The 17676-nt window shown below is 45.7% G+C and overlaps 2 protein-coding genes across 2 annotated transcripts in view; both read left to right on the top strand.

The window, feature by feature from the left end:
* LOC109481310 (neurotrypsin-like) overlaps positions 1 to 4083 on the top strand; it is a 49582-nt gene extending 45499 nt beyond the window's left edge. Inside the window, 8 exon segments of the mRNA XM_019783842.1 lie at positions 38 to 180; positions 715 to 904; positions 1237 to 1424; positions 1533 to 1598; positions 1911 to 2381; positions 3015 to 3099; positions 3101 to 3177; positions 3893 to 4083. Of these exon segments, the coding sequence (XP_019639401.1) occupies positions 38 to 180; positions 715 to 904; positions 1237 to 1424; positions 1533 to 1598; positions 1911 to 2381; positions 3015 to 3099; positions 3101 to 3177; positions 3893 to 4031 (1359 nt within the window). The 3' untranslated portion in view covers positions 4032 to 4083.
* A 5346-nt stretch (positions 4084 to 9429) lies between these two features.
* On the top strand, positions 9430 to 17652 carry LOC109481309 (neurotrypsin-like). The gene is made up of 11 exons (XM_019783841.1): positions 9430 to 9749; positions 10371 to 10549; positions 11660 to 11893; positions 12579 to 12726; positions 13109 to 13228; positions 13627 to 13745; positions 14053 to 14242; positions 14892 to 15028; positions 15340 to 15477; positions 15929 to 16080; positions 16740 to 17652. The coding sequence occupies exons 1-11, from the start codon at positions 9430 to 9432 to the stop codon at positions 16902 to 16904; spliced, it is 1902 nt and encodes a 633-aa protein (XP_019639400.1). The 3' UTR covers positions 16905 to 17652.
* Positions 17653 to 17676: the final 24 nt, after the last annotated feature.

The raw sequence follows: 17676 nt of genomic DNA, 5'->3' as shown, positions 1-17676 counted from the left end.
GGTTATAACGTTTCCAACCTTCTTAAACCCTTCTCAGGCCCTACCGATCCGGCTGGTGGGCGGTTCCAATGAGAAGGAGGGGCGGGTGGAGATCTTCCACGGTGGGCAGTGGGGCACCATCTGCGACGACCACTGGGACAAGAAGGACGCTGCTGTGGTCTGCAGACAGCTGGGATATACGTAAGTATCTGTTTCCCTTTGTTTCTTCTAAATAAGCAGCCTGAGTACCATCCTCTGCAGGTTTCACCGGTTCTCTGTTGTCACTGGGTTTTGAAGGATGAAAAATTGGGTTCTGAAGGATGAAAAATTGAGTTTTAAAGGATGAAAATTGGGTTTTGAGGGGTGAAAAATTGAGTTTTGAACGGTGAAAATTGGGTTTTGAAGAGTGAAAATGGGGTTTGAACGGTGAAAACTTACCCGATGTAGCCTTGTTGAACTTGAACCTTTGGTCTTTCGTAGCTACAAGCTATTCGGCGATGTGGTGTGGTGTTTTGAAACAAGCGAGCGGACTAAAGCTAAACAAGGCTGGACTCCAGGATACCACCGTACACTGAGAGCAGTCGTGTCAAGTGCCTTTTTAAAGGGCGCAATCACCAAGCAGGTCTTTTGGTGGCTGCAAGGACAGTATAAATTTGCCAGACGGTTAACATTTTGCAGGCTGCCTTAAAAAAAATACCAGTACAAAAACAGCCCATTTCTTCCCCTGTTCTTTAGCGGGCGTGCTTTAGCTCGGACTGGTGCGTACTTCGGGCGCGGCGAAGGCGTGATACAGCTTGATAACGTGGACTGCGTGGGGACGGAGGACAGTCTGGAGCAGTGCTCGCATCCCGCCTGGCAGGCACACGACTGTAGCCACAAGGAGGACGCAGGGGTCGTGTGCGACTTTGACGAGACAACGTTTCAGGTGAGGATGTGCTCACTCTAGACTAACTGAAACCTTAAAGAAGAACATATGAAAACTGGTTGTCAGATCTTCTGTTGTACCCCAACGGTCGAAAAGTCAGACTAAGGGATATAGATGAGATGAGATACTAGTTTTCCTTAGCCTGGTTGCCAGGCCCATAACACGCTAGGAGTTACCCAGCGTGGTGTCGAGTGGTATAATTTCCTTGGGGGCATGTTGGCCCTGGAGCCGATGAACTGGCCTGTGTAGGCCCTGGAAACAGTCTGTCAGATCTTATGCGGTAAGCCAGTGGTCAAAATATATAAGTATTTCTTGATCTTTGTTTAGGAGAGTGCGGCCGGCGGTACGTGCTACCTCAGACCGGCGGGCGAGGCCAGCAGCGGATTGTGGGCGGGCAAGAGGCGACTCACGGTGCCTGGCCATGGATGGTGGGTCTGAAGCTGAAGGACGGGCGACACTCCTGCGGGGCAACCCTGGTGGGCGACTGCTGGGTCGTCACAGCGGCACACTGCTTCCACAGGTGGGGTTTCTTTCTGTATATTCAGCTTATGCTAAGGTCACATTTCCAAACCGGGGCCCGACCGGGCAGCTTTTGGAAACGAAAAGTGCTATATAAACGAAAAAAAAGACACTCGTGCGGGGCCACCCTGGTGGGCGACTGCTGGGTCGTCACAGCGGCACACTGCTTCCACAGGTGGGGTTTCTTTCTATATACTAGTAGTTCAATCGGAGCACTACTGCACACGTTTCTTCTCAAATCTAGGTACATCTTACACTATATGTGACCGACGATTCAAACCTTCCGTCCGCTTTACAGGTAATGTAAGGAGGAGTACGTGTATCTTAATCTTTAAAGTACTACATCAGTTCTGTCTAAAACATACGACGCACATCGCGATGGTCGTGAAAGAAAATTCCATCGTAGATGCATCGTACGATGTATGCCACCGGCGCTCAAATTTTCCGTCCATTTCTAGCGGGACTTAATCTTCCGTCCGTTTTGCAGGTACCGTAAGGAGGAGTACGTGGTGCGCGTGGGAGACTTCCACTACGCCCGGCGGGAGCCCTACCAGGAAGACTTCCTCATAGACGACTTCTTCACGTACTTCTACGACCACGACTCGACCAACAACGACATCGCGCTCATCAAGCTTCAGCGCAAAGGAGGCCGCTGCGTGAAGACGGGACAGTTTGTTAACCCTATATGTCTGCCCGAGTCAGAAAACCAGTTCAGGGAGGGACACCCTTGTTATATTGCGGGCTGGGGAAGCGACGGTAAGTTCGTCTGTTGTCGGGTTGAATATAGGTCGGTGGTGGCGGGACTTGGTGGTGGATACGGTGAGGTGGTTGCCAGAAGCGCGTCACAAAAGCATATGAAGATCGGGAAATCATTAGAGAATAGCGTAATGACTGCAAACTGCAAACCAGTTCATCAGGGAGGGACACCCTTGTTATATTGCGGGCTGGGGAAGCGACGGTAAGTTCGTCTGTTGTCGGGTTGGATATAGGTCGGTGGTGGCGGGATCTGGTGGTGAAGGTGGTGGATGCGGTGAGAAGGTTGCCGGTAGATAGAAGCGTTAGAGTAAGCGTTAGAGTAAGCGTTAGAGTAAGGAAGATAAGCGTCAGAAGAGTATTTGAAGATCGGGAAGTCATAAGAGAGTATAGGAAATGGTTGCAAAATGCCTCAAGATTCCAGACCAAGTTAGAAGGGTAGATTCGAAGCTGAAAGGTCCAGTGTGTACCGATCTTGTATGCCTACATCTTTAGTATCGAATAGGCTTTCATTCCATTTATGAATAAGATGGTTGACCTCTCTCTAAATAGCCCTTTGGAAAAAGACATGCATCCACCGACATATTACGTAGCACTCATCCGCGTTTGGCCGCATGTCTCACCACATACATGCTTTGCTAGGCACCTCCGAACGTTCCTGTGTGTGATACTCAAACTAACGATGTCCCTTGTTGTCCCTCCCCACCTACAGGCCACGGGTACTCGGCCACTCTGCGGCAGGCTCGGGCCCTAAGCCTCACTATAGGCGTTGCTAGGAATTTCCGAGCTTGTCTGTGTGATAACAGAAGTCCCTAACGTTGTCCCTCCCTCCCCCCAGGTCACGGCTATTCGGCCACGTTGCGGCAGGCGCGAGTCCCCCTCATATCGCGCGACACCTGCCGCCGGCGCTACGGATGGAAGTTCCTGGACAACATGTTCTGCGCGGGAGTCATGGCGGGAGGCGTGGACTCGTGCCAGGGCGACTCCGGGGGACCGCTCATGTGAGTCAAGTCAAGCAGGGGTAGACATTTTTGGGAATAAGTGCACTGGTGCACCCAACCTAAAAAATTGGGTACACATAATTTTCTGTGGGTGCACTATATAAGATAAACTAAGTATGATGTCTTCCTCTTCTCCAAACAGTGACCTATGACCTGACCAATGACGTGATTTGTTGACGTCTGTCACCATGGTGACTAGTGTTGGGTTTCATAATGTTGCAATTTCATGGTCTGCTCTGCTCGTGTCACCATATTCTCGTAGTACATGTATGTGAATGTGTTTGAGTAAGAATTATCAGGGCCGACCATGTCCGAAGGTAAACATTATGCATTTGCTTTGCAAATGTTACTTCTCTAGTTATGTTTCGTTTCTAAAGAAAAGTACTACAAGAATGATTTTCCTATTTTGCTGACACTTAGATGTTAAGAATATGCTGAATACTAGAACTACTCTACATTTAACATCTTGACATTCGTAAACCTACAAAGAATATTTGGGTGCACTGGTGCACCCACAGAAAACAAATTGGGTACATAGCTCCAAATTTGGATTTTTTTCCTTTCTTCGTTATAGTCGGGAAATATCATTACAAAATGTACTATGTAAGTGAAACGTACTTCAGCCTGATGGCTGCGATGTTTTACATAATAAACCAGTCATTCATTCATTTTATTTATTAAAATGGTACCCATATCTTCACCTATGCGTTTGCAGGTGCGAGCAGAACGGTCGGTGGACGCTGTGGGGGGTGACGTCCTGGGGCTACGGATGTGGCATCAGGAACTTCCCCGGTGTCTACACCAGGGTTTCCCGATTCACCTCCTGGCTCAACGGCATCATGGGTGGGGAATGATGACGTCGCCAACATGTGTGTACACGTCATCATTCGTCACCCGATTGTTCTTCCCGTGTATGGTGACGTCACGCCTACGGTGACGTCACCAAACAAGGGATCCTGGGATAGTTATAGTAGTAGAATTTAGTAGTGGAATGTTTTTTTTTTGGAATGATGACGTCGCCAACATGCGTGTACACGTCACCATTCGTCACCCGTTCTTCTTCCCGTGTATGGTGACGTCACGTCTCCGGTGACGTCACCAAACAAGGGATCCTGGGATAGGTATAGTAGTAGAATTTAGTAGTAGAATGTTTTTTTTTTCTTAGAAACTCAAACATACACAATACGCTCTGACAACAGGCTCGCAGGCAACCTTACTGGGTGCCTGAATTGCTCTGTGGTCAACACAAAAATCATTAAAATAGGTAATGGATGTGGGGGGTATATAATTACATAAATGTTACTAGTATTATACAGGGATAATTAGATGTACAAAGGTTAGGTGTGACACGTCGTTCGGTGTGATGTAGCCAGCTGCCGCCGCGCCGCGTGCCTGCGAAGCTGGTGTGTTACGCCGAAGGGCGGTTACACCGACCATACCGATACAGAAGAAATGTTTCTTTTATATGGACGAATGGTGACGTCATATTTATGTCATCGCACGTCATAAATGACGTCAATGTAAAGTGATATTGTTGATTTTTTACGTCACTGGATAAAGTTGTGTAACATGGCAACAGGTATATTATTGTTATTGTTTCTGTTATATATGTACATAGATGTGTAAAACGATTATAAAGATGTTGGTTAACGGTAAAAATACTTTTTAAGTAATGGTGAGTTTGTAGTATAAAATTTGTCATGATCGTATATTATTGTTGGCTCCAGATTTCAATATCTTCTAACTTGTATTAATGGAAATGTGGAGATGAAAATCATTCAACTTCTAGGAACATTCCGTAAAAAACACGCTGTAGAACACTTGCTAAAACCTGCTTAAATATTCCGTATATACACTTGTGCATGCAATAGAAATGGAACTGCAGAAGTTTAGATTGTAGTTGTACGTTGTGGCGATAAAGTCCCATGTAAAAAGCTGAAAGACATTATATCTGGCAATTTGTTACTGTACTACTAATACTTTGGAATGGAAACATTTTATAAGCGATCGTCCATGTTGTTATATTCAAAAGAGTTTCTTTTATATTACAAATGTTGTACTTTTGGTGCTATTTCTATACTATTATTTTATGGCAACATTTCATGACAAACGTGACGTCACACTCAAGCCTATGGCTTATGTTCGTGACGCCACCAGACCAAATGACAATACAAAATTAAATTAACGACAAAACATTAAGACGAAAAAAAACAAGAATAAGTTATGTAAAATACTAATATCAAAGATCATGTAAAATGTAAGAAATGTATCCAAAAAGAATTCTAGGTTCAACTGAAAGGTTAGAGGACTAGTCTCTGAATTCTAAAATTTAAAAGTACCATATTATTGCAGTTCATGAGGACATTATGGGGTTTATAAAGTGGTTATAGGCGTATAGACATGTCTTAATTTTACATAATTTGCATTTTGCATCCATGAACATGACATTAAACCTACAGTTGTAAAGTATATTACTCTTCTCACAATCAGTTTACTCAAGAACTCAAAGCAGATAGAAATAGACCATTCCGTCAATCCAGGGATATCTACAGTATTAGGCTTTTCAGTTACGTGAAAGGAAGTTTAAACATGATATTGTAATAATGTAATATTGAAGATGTACAGCAATTACATTAATAATTATTTACATTTTTTATTAATCAAAACTTAATATTTCATTTTTATCAATGTAAGTTTATTCAGCATGATGTTATATGTGGTGTTACGCTTTGTATTGTTGATTATTGAAGGTGTATGAAAATGGCAAGCATTGTATCAAGCTTCCTTCTCAATTCACGTTACCCGGAAGTATATTGTAATTAAAAGCTCTTTATGTACGATAGGAAAACGGAACGCAAACTAGCCAAATAAACAAATGACAATACAAGTTATCTGCAAAGTCTTATGTGTTATATGTTGGGGCTAGATAGTTTATATGTTAGAGCATAGATATGCGTTAGGTGGGGGCATACTTGGCAACCCTGGGAGTCAATGCAGGATTAACATTAATTTTATCCGCTACGGTGATATTCTAGTGTACAAACCTAATTATGTAGGTCAGCATTTTCAACGCACGACGTAGGCCAGACAGGTCGTTTTTGCCATCGTAAGTCTGACGTCAGATACGTCGCCTGGCAACCATCACATGTACGTTATATGTGATTTTACCTGCTTCAGTCTTGACGTATTAGTCCTTTTCTGTCAGCGGATTTCGAATTATAGCCATTGACATTGTGAGAGAGTACTAGTAACTAACGCAATCTGATTCCATAAGGATTTCCCGATTACACTAATTTAGTTGTCGGGTAGGCAACACTCCCTGCCCCGAGAAGTTGAAACAAAGAGCGAGTAGAAACAGAAATCCCCTGAGTCCCAGGACGCCGGGAATCGAACCCGCGCCAGCGCGCCAACGACTACTCCAAAACTTCCAGACCAATTGGAATGGGTCGGTTAGAGGCGCTTGAACCCCTCTGTTACACCACTCCCCCTTTCTTTTTTCCAAGATTCGTCCTCGCATCGTCGAGTTCTATATTCCTAGTACGGCATACTTTGCCATTACTCACAGGGCCGGTGTGGGAACTGGTGCTTGTTACAGAGTATCCGAGAAGCCCCCGATGAAATGTTACCAGCTAGGCCAGGCTTGTACCTCCGCGGTGGGACCCCTTGTCCATCGTCAGCTTTGCCGCGGTTATCTGCGAGCCTTGGCCCGCTCACACCTGCAGGAGCGCTTCGGTGGCAGAAAACGGACCCAGGATCACGAGGACTACATGTATTTATCATCCATCTTTGGCAGAGTAAGGTTAAACAAGATCTCAGGCTATCTCAGGCTATCGCATTCCAGCAGACTGAAACTGATGTACCTGTCCAAGCCTTCCCCAGGTGGCGTTCTTACTTTGGCAAGTTGGGATGCTTATAGTAACACTTCCTAACCCGAATCCTAACCCTAACCCAGCATGAAACTAATATACCTGTCCAAGCCTTAGGCCCGGGTGTTCTATATTTGGCTGTTTGGGATACTAATAGTGATGCTACCTAACCCTAACAGAATGTACCTATCTAAGCCTTCCCCGGCTGGTTGTAACTTTGGCTTGCTGGGATGCTTACAATGACACTACCTAACCCTAACCCAGAGTATAACTAATGTACCTGTCCAAGCCTTACCCAGCTGGTGTTCTGGTTTGCTTACTGCAATGCCACCTGCACCAAGGCGGCTCCTCCGGGACCGATGCAGCTGTGTAAGGCAGGGTATTTATGGAGGAAAGAGATGACTTAAGGTTGCAAGGTGATCTTGTGGTAAAGATGGTTGAATTAGATTCTGTGAAAAGTTCTCAGTTCGAAACCTAGCAGGCCCCGGTGCTGTGCCCTTCCGAAAGGCGCGTTACACCGCTGTGTTCCTCCGCCACACTAAAAGGAGTGCCAAACCAAACTTTGGACAAATCACTGCGCGTGCAAGACCTCCCCCTAGGCCAAAGGGTTAGCGAACCTGTATTGATGGTGGGACCATGAGAACTATTTGTGTGGCATGTGGACGCGCCATACCTACGCCGCTGTACAATACGTGGGTGAATATACCTGTATACCATAGTGTGCCCCATCAGCATACTGACGCATACGCGAGAGACCAACGCTGAAAACATGTTGTCCACTATTGTCTTGTTCAGCGTTTGGACCGCCAGGGCTTTTGTGCTTGCAGATTCTGCAGAAAGGCGACACGAGGTAGGTTCGTATTTTTGTCCTCCTTCTTGCTTTTGTATAGTATGGTAGGGAGAGAACCCACAGTTTCCAGCAACCGCAGTTTCCTTGTTCGCTTGTAAGTCTTACATCACAACCGTTTTAGAGGAAAACAACAGCGCGGATCTCTGAGTCACTAACACGCTTTTCACAGACGCGGAACTCTTGGGAAAAATAACGATAAATCAGGGATTCGGAAATCCGGCGGCTTCGCTTGCGTTGTCATGGTAACGGCGAGTGGAATATTGAAAAGGAAAAAAGGGAATCCCCGCTGCGCCGTGTGCGTAAAACATGACTCGGTCGGGCACGGTGGATCAAGCCAGAAAGGCCACTCGCCTGAATCGCTTATAATTCATTGAATCGAGTAATCCTGTTACTCGGAGCTTGAGAATGCTACAGAGGCCTTCCAAAACAGCGAAGGCAGTGTTGCAGCTAAAAAAACATGCACGTTACCCGACTTATAGAAACAAATATGTTATAAGTAGATTATTTTACATTATTACCTGTAACTTTTCTTTGGAGAGCGGCTATAGAAATCAATGCTACAGAGGCCTTCCAAAACAGCGAAGGCAGTGTTGCAGCGAGAAACAAGCACGTTACCCGACTTATAGAAACAAACTTATAGACGTTATACGAAGATATTTGGCGTTATTATCTGTAGAATGTAGCTTTTCTTTGGACAGCGGCTATAGAAAACAATCTGACACCGATGTTGTTGTACGCGACAACTGGAATAGACCCATATCCAAAATCAGGCGGCAATGCGGAATCTTTGTTGACATTTTCCACATTATGTATATGCATAATTGAGTTTTCCCGGAGGAAAAACTACAGGTCACAATACAGGTATGTAGCCTTTTTGTAGGCTTACAAATTGGGCTTTTTCTTTGGCCGTTAGGTGCCGTTTTATTCTAGTGGGCACAACACAGTAAAGCAAACTAAGATCAATTCGCTAAGGAAGTTATAGAATAGGATCTTACGTACTTGTCTTTTGCGTCTTACGTCTTTCTTGAAAGTCACTCTTATCATGTTTTTTTTTTAAGAATCTTGGTACCAGTAAGGGGGTCAGAGGTTACGAAAGTGTTCATCAATTGTTCCGTCCTTCTTTGTCACTTCAGGTCGAAAGGGGCACCACGGAGGGCTCGTTCCCAGGTAGATGTTTACATTCCTCTTGTACATGTTCTGCTAGCTGTAAAAAAAGCGGTTTGGGGCGAAGTCTGACGTAGAATCACCCTCAGCAAATTAGACGCTCTTAGTCATCATTCCCAACGAACGATGCGTCAAAGCAATCGCATGTTTTGGGACAGAAAGCAACCTCACTTCCATGGACTTGTAGCCTTTCCCTGGCATTTTTTTATATTCCGAATAGACCCACATTTTACAAGCCTTCAAAACCATCGTCATCTTCTAGAATAGGAACCTCCAACCTATTTAATCCAATGCCCAGGAGTGTTTGGTGCCTACACCTAGGGAACAAAATTAGATAGAGCTGATGGGGTTTTCTTTAAAAGCTGTAAATTGATGACGGTGACTTTTCCTTTTCTTGTGTTGGAAAAAAAACACACTTCTGCTAATTTTCCAGATAGTCCTGTCGGGATCATCTCCAGTCTAGAAGACGCACCGAAGCGGCTTAGCCTCGAGCCCAGGCGCTCCAGAAGCAAGAGGCACGGGCCTTGGGGCCACCGGGCGGACCCTACCATTCGCCTGGCGGGCGCGGGGGTGAATGTTACCCACCGGGGGAGGGTGGAAGTCTGGTGGAACGGCGGCTGGGCGGTCATCTGTGATGACGTGTGGGACATCAAAGACGCCGACGTGGTTTGCCGCCAACTTGGGTTCAGGGGGTAAGTAGGGAGGGTTGGCAATGATTCTGCTTCTTTAAAAAAAGCTTTCTCTGCAATACCTTTTTCGTTGTTGCTTCTACATCTAATTCACCCCAATGGTTGTTTCTGCCTTTTCTGTCTGTCCGTACGTTTTTGCTTGCCATTCCACTTCTCCTATCTATCGCCAGAGGGGGTGGGGTCTACTGTCTCTAACATTGATTGCCTTGAATCTGCAAGGCTACCCAGATTCCTGGAAAAATATTAGAAATTGACCGGACTGAATACTATGCCAGCTAGAGAAGTTAGCCGACTGTAAGAGTATACTTTGCAACCTAGGCAAAACTATCCTCTAACCGGCTAACTTCACTGGCATACTATTCAGACTATATGACCAATTTCTAATACTAGTGTTTTTCCAGCAACCTGGCTACGTAAGGACTGATTTTCTTGCTGCATTTCTCACAAACAGTGGTGCCATACGGGCTGTGGGTGAGTCGTGGTTCGGCTCTGGGACCGGGAGGCGCGCCCTGGATAACGTGGAATGCCGTGGGACCGAGAACAGGGTACAGGACTGTGCGCACCTCTTGTTGCTATGTTTGACTGACTGTGTTCGTTCTCACAAACCATTTCTCTATCCTACAGCGGTGCCATACGTGCCGTGGGTGAGTCGTGGTTCGGCTCAGGGACCGGGAGGTACGCCTTGGATAACGTGGAGTGCCGTGGGACGGAGAGTAGAGTGCAGGACTGTGCGCATCTCGGCTGGGGGCAGAACAACTGCCGACCGGACGAGGCGGCGGGAGTCATCTGCGTCAGCGAGAGGGGTGAGGACTAGACTATAAATTCCGCTATTTCTTTGCTACTTGGCCACCCTGGACCACAGCAACATATATAGAGAATACAGTTTTAAAATTTCAATCACTTAAAACAAACAAGAGACATTTATATTACACTAACTACAATAAACCAATTGATTTGATAAAAGAATCTGTACACATACATACCATGTTACAATACTACGTTGTGTTACAGAATCTGTCAAACACACAGAGATACACACACTCACAGACACACACACACACACACACACACACACACACACACACACACACACACACACACACACACAAACACACACACAAATACACCAAAAACAATACCTCCATTTTTCATGGAGGTAAAAATCCAAATTAAGTGGTAAGGTTTGTAGGCTGGGGACAGAACAACTGGCCAGGTACATGTGTTTGTACTAATGTTTACCTGAGTTGCACAAGTTTCATGTCGAGAGATATTCAATGTACGCTACGACTAGAACCAACCGCTGCCAACAAACAAACAAACAAACAAGCCAGCTTAATTACTGTAGGATACATACAGGACTACCTCAATAGTAGTGTTCTCAGTTTGAGGTCGCCGGAATATGTGACCGGATCGACCCTTAGTACTATTGTCACCGTTTGTTGTGTTGGGAGCAAAGAGGATGCCCCCCTCCCCACACAAAATACAAAAGTTATAAGCGCTAGATCGGCCTCTTAGCGCTTGTTCCGTCAGAAAAACCCCAAAGGTGCCGTTAGACGTTCCTATGTGATATATCGGTACCAATATGAGACCTTATATAGGTAGTAAACAGTGACTTTTACTGACCTTCATCGTGTTGGATCCACACACACAGCCGGCTGTGAGGCAGTCACTGAATTGTCCCAAATATGCAAATTACGTGCTTGCTATATGGTGCATTCTTGGAGGGCGTTACACCTGTAAACAATGTTAAGTTGTTTTAAGTTGATGTATATCAATTGTACAGGGTACAATAGCACTTCTGTCACTGACAGAGACTTGTATCATCACCTTTTAGATTTTTAATAAATTTTTTAGGTTTATAAAAAGCTGTTTTTCTGTCCAATAATAGTAACACTGATGACCTTTCTCCACAGCCATTGACACCTCTTGCTTCGGGGACCCCAGCGGTTACCATGGGAACGTGACGACCACTGCGGCCGGGATGCAGTGCCTGAACTGGATGAACTTCCCCAGCGTGGTGACCGGATTTCCGGATGCCGGACTGGGGGACCACAACTCCTGCCGGAATCCGGATCATGACGTCATTCCGTGGTGCTTCTACGTCGCTGACGGCTACGTCAGGTGGACCTACTGCACGTGTGACGGCCGTAAGACTATTTATATGTTTTATTACTATTTTCATATTTCATAACAGAAAAAGTTTGCATGGACTAGGAAGTGTCACTAGATATGTTGAGTGAAATTTGAATAATGCAGGAAAATGTCAGTAAAATGAAAATGTTTGACGAAGGTAAGAAAACAGTTTTTACGCACATCCTACAATGTGTCTGGTATGTGCCTATATATAGGATTTCAGTGTAGCTACTCAGGTTAATTCTTTCGAGGAGCTATTGTTGTTGGTTTGTCTATCGGTCTGTCAGCATGACTAAAAACTATGAATGATGTCTTGCTGGATCCTAGATTTACAGTCTCGAAGAATATTATATCACCCGTCATCCTTTGCTGGAATCATGTTGTAGTCGACAAGAGATAATTCAGGAAGCCAAGGATTGCATATTCAATCTGGGAAGTCTGAAATCTCTGATTTCTTGTTATGATTGCCGAAGGAAAACATATGGTTTTTGCTCTGTTTCTTCTTCTTCTCCAAACCTGGCCCAGACGTGGCAACTAGCTAGTGTTGGGTTACTAGTACATCATGTTGCAGGGGAAAAACAAGGCCCTCTAACAGGCTCATCAGGCTCATCAGTCTAGCAGGAAATCATGGCAAGATTTGAAATCTCGTATTTCTTGAGTTTTTTTTTTTATTATTAATTTTTTACTTTTTTTTTGCAGACAGAACCCGTCCTCTCCGTTTGGTGAACGGCACGGCACCGGGAGAGGGTCGGGTGGAGCTCTACTTTAACGGCGAGTGGGGCACCGTCTGCGACGACAAGTGGGACGACAGGGACGCAAGGGTCGTCTGCAGGAACCTGGGATACAGGTCAGTTTTAGTTTTCAAGCAGATGTGAGGAGGTAAGGTAGTGTCGTAGCGTGCAAGCCCCCCCCCCCTACGTTTTTACAAACTTTGGAAGAAAGGTTTATCTATTTAGAACTTTGAAATCGGACTTGTGACAACAAAGACGGCTTGGTCTGAACTTACTTGCCATTTCAATCGGTTGCTGACGTCATGACGTCACGTGTCCTAAGTGGCTGGTCATTCGAACCTGACGAAGGCATTACCAACGGCTAAAAATTCAAGGACACTTTTTTTGCTCGCATTTGGAACGCAGTCGAGCTGGTTTACTTCACTTACCACAATTGGCTCTACAATTGACGTATAATTTAATAATTTAAGAGTGATTTCTTTAATATCTTCTTGGTAGGGGTGAGGCCTACGCTATCTCGTTCGGATACTTCGGTCGCGGTGCGGGGCCTGTGCTGATGGACGAGGTGGAGTGTAGCGGCGGGGAGAGGTCCGTGGTGCAGTGCTTCCACAACGGCTGGTACGTACGAAAGACCATAGGTACAAAAGCTTAAACAGCAAAACGACCTTAAACAATGAGCTTAAACAGACGACGAGTTTAAACAGACGACGAGCTAGCTTAAACAGAAGACGAGCTTAAACAGAAGACGCGAGCTAGCTTAAACAGATGACGAGCTAGCTTAAACAGACGACGAGCTGGCTTAAACAGAAGAGGAACTTCCTGAAACAACAAATGAGCTTATAATTAAACAGGCTGTTTAAGCTTCCTGAAACAGCTTCCTAAAACAGCAAATGAGCTCGTCTGTTTAAGCTCATTTGCTGTTTCAGGAAGCTCGTCGTCTTCTTAAGTATGAACTAACTTAAGTACAATGAAAGGTCGTTTACTGTTTAAGAATTTGTACCTATGGTCTTTCGTAGGTATGTGCACGACTGTAGTCACGCCGAAGACGCCGGGGTCCTTTGTCAGGCCGCCCCGACTGTGCCTACTGATGTCCCCGCTACTACAACTGGGCCGGACAGGAACTATACACAACCAGGTACGTAAGAACGTAAGAATACTTATTACCTCCATGAAAAATGGCCCCTTGTTTTAGGCGCGTCTGTCTGTGTGTGTGTGTGTGTGTCTGTCTGTCTGTCTGTGTGTGTCTGTGTCTGTGTGTGTGTTTGTTTTTCCGCACATTTGTAGTCAGCATAACTTCATAACGCCTTCATGGATTGTGATGATATTTGGGACTAGGGACCTCTTGATTCCGAGTCGCGCACGCTGCCGTTGCGCCACACGACCCCACTAGACAGGAGAGCTTTCTGAACTTACTTTTCTTCTTTTTTTTTCTTCTCTTCTAGAAAACTGCGGATCACGGTTCAGTTTCCGGGCACCTTTGTCAGCTCACGCACGTATTGTAGGCGGGGTGCTGGCTGAGCGGGGACAGTGGCCGTGGATTGCCGAGGTGCGACTGAACGGGTACGGCCACTGGTGCGGCGGCGCACTCATTCGCAACTGCTGGGTACTCAGCGCTGCGCACTGCTTCTACGAGTAAGGTTTTCTGTCTTACGCTTTTCTTAATGTCATCAAAAGTACTTTGAAGCCTAGCCTGTGTTACACAATGTCTTGCCGTCACTGGCACCTCTCTTCTAGGGGCCTGGTCAGTGGAAGAGCTGCTAGAAGCGTGATGTACATGTAGTCAGGCTAATCAAAATCCCAATAAACGATGATCAACAAACAAGTATATCTGAGAAGAGAGTGACTGATTGTTACATGTTAACCAAATGTGTGGACAAAGCTACTCCCTTTAAATCGGCATATGACATGACACTTTCCTTCGTACTGAAAGTGCTATCGACTGCACTGGTCGACCTGCATACTCACAAAGCCACAAGTCTAATTCCTCAATAAGCACCAGCTAAGGCCACAGTATACATGTATCTACATTCTTGCATCCCTGAGTGTATTTTAACTATAGTGACTACATTATAGCTACTCCAAGTCGTCCTTTACGAAATCTGCCCCCTTTAAAATGCGCACACGACACTCTCCTTGGTACTGAAAGTGCTATCTACTGTACTGGTAGATGGTACAAACTCACATGGCAAGAAGTCTCACTCATCAACAAGAGTTAGATAAGACAACACAATAGACATATCTACATCCTTGGTATATTATAACTATAGCGATTCCTTTGTAGCTACTCCAAGTCATCCTTCACGGTGCGGCTGGGGGAGTACAACCTGAGTTCCGCGGAGAATGGGGAGCAGGTCTTCTCCATAGAGAGGATGTTTTTACACCCTGACTACCATCCCCTCACCAATCACAACGACATAGGTGAGTACCATGTATTGATAATACTTAGTTAGATGCTTACTTTTGGTCAAACCAGGCCAAGAAATCCCACTCTTGCTTTTTTCCCAGCCTCGGGACCCCCCTCTCTGTCTGTCTCTCTCTTTCTCCTTCTATCCCCCTGTCTCTCTATCTCTCTCTCTGTCTCTCTCCCTGCCTCCCTCCCTCTCACTCTATCTGTCTCTCTCCCTCTCTCTCTCGCTCTCTTTCTCTCTCTCCTTCTCTCTATCTCTGTCAGTAAGTCTCAACACACTGCAGCACCACATTTTCCATGTGTGTATTGTATCCCTGCGCAGTGTTGGTGCGACTGAGACAACATGCCGACGGCACTTGCGCGAGAACAGGTCCGTACGTCCGGCCGGCCTGTCTGCCCAGTACCGGGGAAACCCTGCAGCCTGGTAGCAACTGTTCCATCGTGGGATGGGGCAAGGCCAGTAAGTGTGACTGTTGTATCCAGAACCGTGCTTTATCCAGAACCATGCTCAGGGCACGATTCGCGATAGTCCACGCGTATTCAGAACCATGCATTATATCCAGAAGCATACTCAGACATAATTCTGAATAGTCTGCACGCGTATCCAGAACTGTGCTTTGCCCAGAACCATGCTCAGGCACGGTTTTGGGATAGTCCACACGCGTATCTAGAACCGTGCCTGATGCAAACGTAAGTCCATGGAAACCAGGAAACTATCCAGAACCGTGCCCGATCCTACTGGCCCTAACCCATTCAGGCATAAAGCTAGATAGGCACGGTTTTTAATGCAATAATGACCAAACAATTATTATGTTATCTGTGAACGTACAAAATCACTTAGTCCACAGATTATGAAATTAAATTTTCCACAGAAAAGTAAAAATTGTAATTTCAATTTTGTTTCCTTTCAGATTCTAGTGATACCTCGTTCTCCGATATCCTCAGGGAGGCGTCCGTTCCCTTCATCCCGCGCCAGGAATGCCGGGATAGGGCGTACGGGAACATGGTAACGGACAGGATGATGTGCGCGGGATTCTGGGAAGGTGGGGTGGACACGTGTCAGGCAAGTTTTCAGTTTGAAGTTAATTTTGAAACTGGTGTTTACCGACTTTACTAAGATACAGAAGCTAGTGTGTTACACCGAAGGGCGGTTATACCGGCTATACAGATGCAGAAGCTGGTGTGTTACACCGAAGGGCGGTCATACCGGCTATACAGATACAGAAGCTGGTGTGTTACGCCGAAGGGCGGTTATACCGGCTATACAGATACAGAAGCTGGTGTGTTACGCCGAAGGGCGGTTATACCGGCTATACAGATACAGAAGCTGGTGTGTTACGCCGAAGGGCGGTTATACCGGCTATACAGATACAGTAGCTGGTGTGTTACACCGAAGGGCGGTTATACCGGCTATACAGATGCAGAAGCTGGTGCCGGTGTGTTACACCGAAGAGCAGTTATACCGGCTATACAGATACAGAAGCTGGTGTGTTACGCCGAAGGACGTTATACTGGCTATACAAATGCATGTAACGTTACAGAAGTATATTCTAAAACCAAACTGAAGCATTCATTTGCAAGTGAATCTGTGTCTGTATCTGTATAGCCGGTGTAACCGCCTCTCGGCGTAACACACCGACTTAAAATACGATTTTAAGCCCAAAGTCCTTCTGTCAATAGATGATTGACATAATTAATTGGACTCAACATTTTTTTCCTCAGGGCGACAGCGGAGGACCGTTGCTATGCCAACAGGACGGCGGTTGGACGGTGTGGGGTGTGACGTCATGGGGTGACGGTTGCGCGCGGCCGGAGTGGCCAGGAGTGTACACGGCGGTGGAGGAGTTTCTGGGATGGATTCAACAGACCATCCAGGCGGCCGGCTGAAGAACGTTACTATACTGATTATGATGATTTATACTTTATTATTATCTATTTGAAACGTGTTACATCTCAGAGAAAACATCTACTTGTCAACGTCAACGTCCCGGTGACCGTCTGTCATCTTAATTAGGGCCATAAAATAGTATATGGCTGGTTCGCTGTGCACTGGAGCTAGGTCACCGAAACGTTGGCTCATGTAAAACGAATGGTTGTGACGAAAAGAACTTTAATATTCAATCATTTATCAACACGATGAAATCATTTACGCATCCACTTGATGTATTTTGTATCGCGTCATGTACAGAGACAATTTCCTCTCTTTCCGACCGCCACCCAAAGCCTGGTAGAGGCTAACAGTATTTCCTTAGCCGACACCTTCGCGCGAAAGATAAACCACATGAGTCACCCACATTGGCGTGCAAGTTTTCAAAACATCGTGACTCGCTTAATAGATGGTTTTCACGTGTGTGCACGGACTGTGTTGTGTTTTTAGTCTTTAACAGGCTTCGGGAGCCCGCTGGAAACGTGGTAAACTGTACTCTCTCGAGTCGCGGACCAACTCCCCTGGCATGTTATCTCTCTATTTGGCCAAATTTTATATTTTTAGGCCTGGTAGAGGCTTCTTTCATCGCCAGTTGTTATAGAAAACATCTTGCTGACAATGCTGAGTGCCGTACCGGCGAGGGCCATGTACCAACAGCAAGAGAGGATTGTCCTTATTAAGCGCTTAGCCCGAACTATTGCAAGGACTTGCTATCACAGTGAGTCATCTTAC

Source organism: Branchiostoma belcheri, unplaced genomic scaffold (genome assembly GCF_001625305.1).
Source record: "Branchiostoma belcheri isolate BF01 breed outbred unplaced genomic scaffold, Haploidv18h27 scaffold55, whole genome shotgun sequence".
Lineage (NCBI taxonomy): Eukaryota > Metazoa > Chordata > Leptocardii > Amphioxiformes > Branchiostomatidae > Branchiostoma > Branchiostoma belcheri.
The sequence above is the reverse complement of the archived record's forward strand: the minus strand, read 5'-3'. Positions and strand labels throughout refer to the sequence as shown.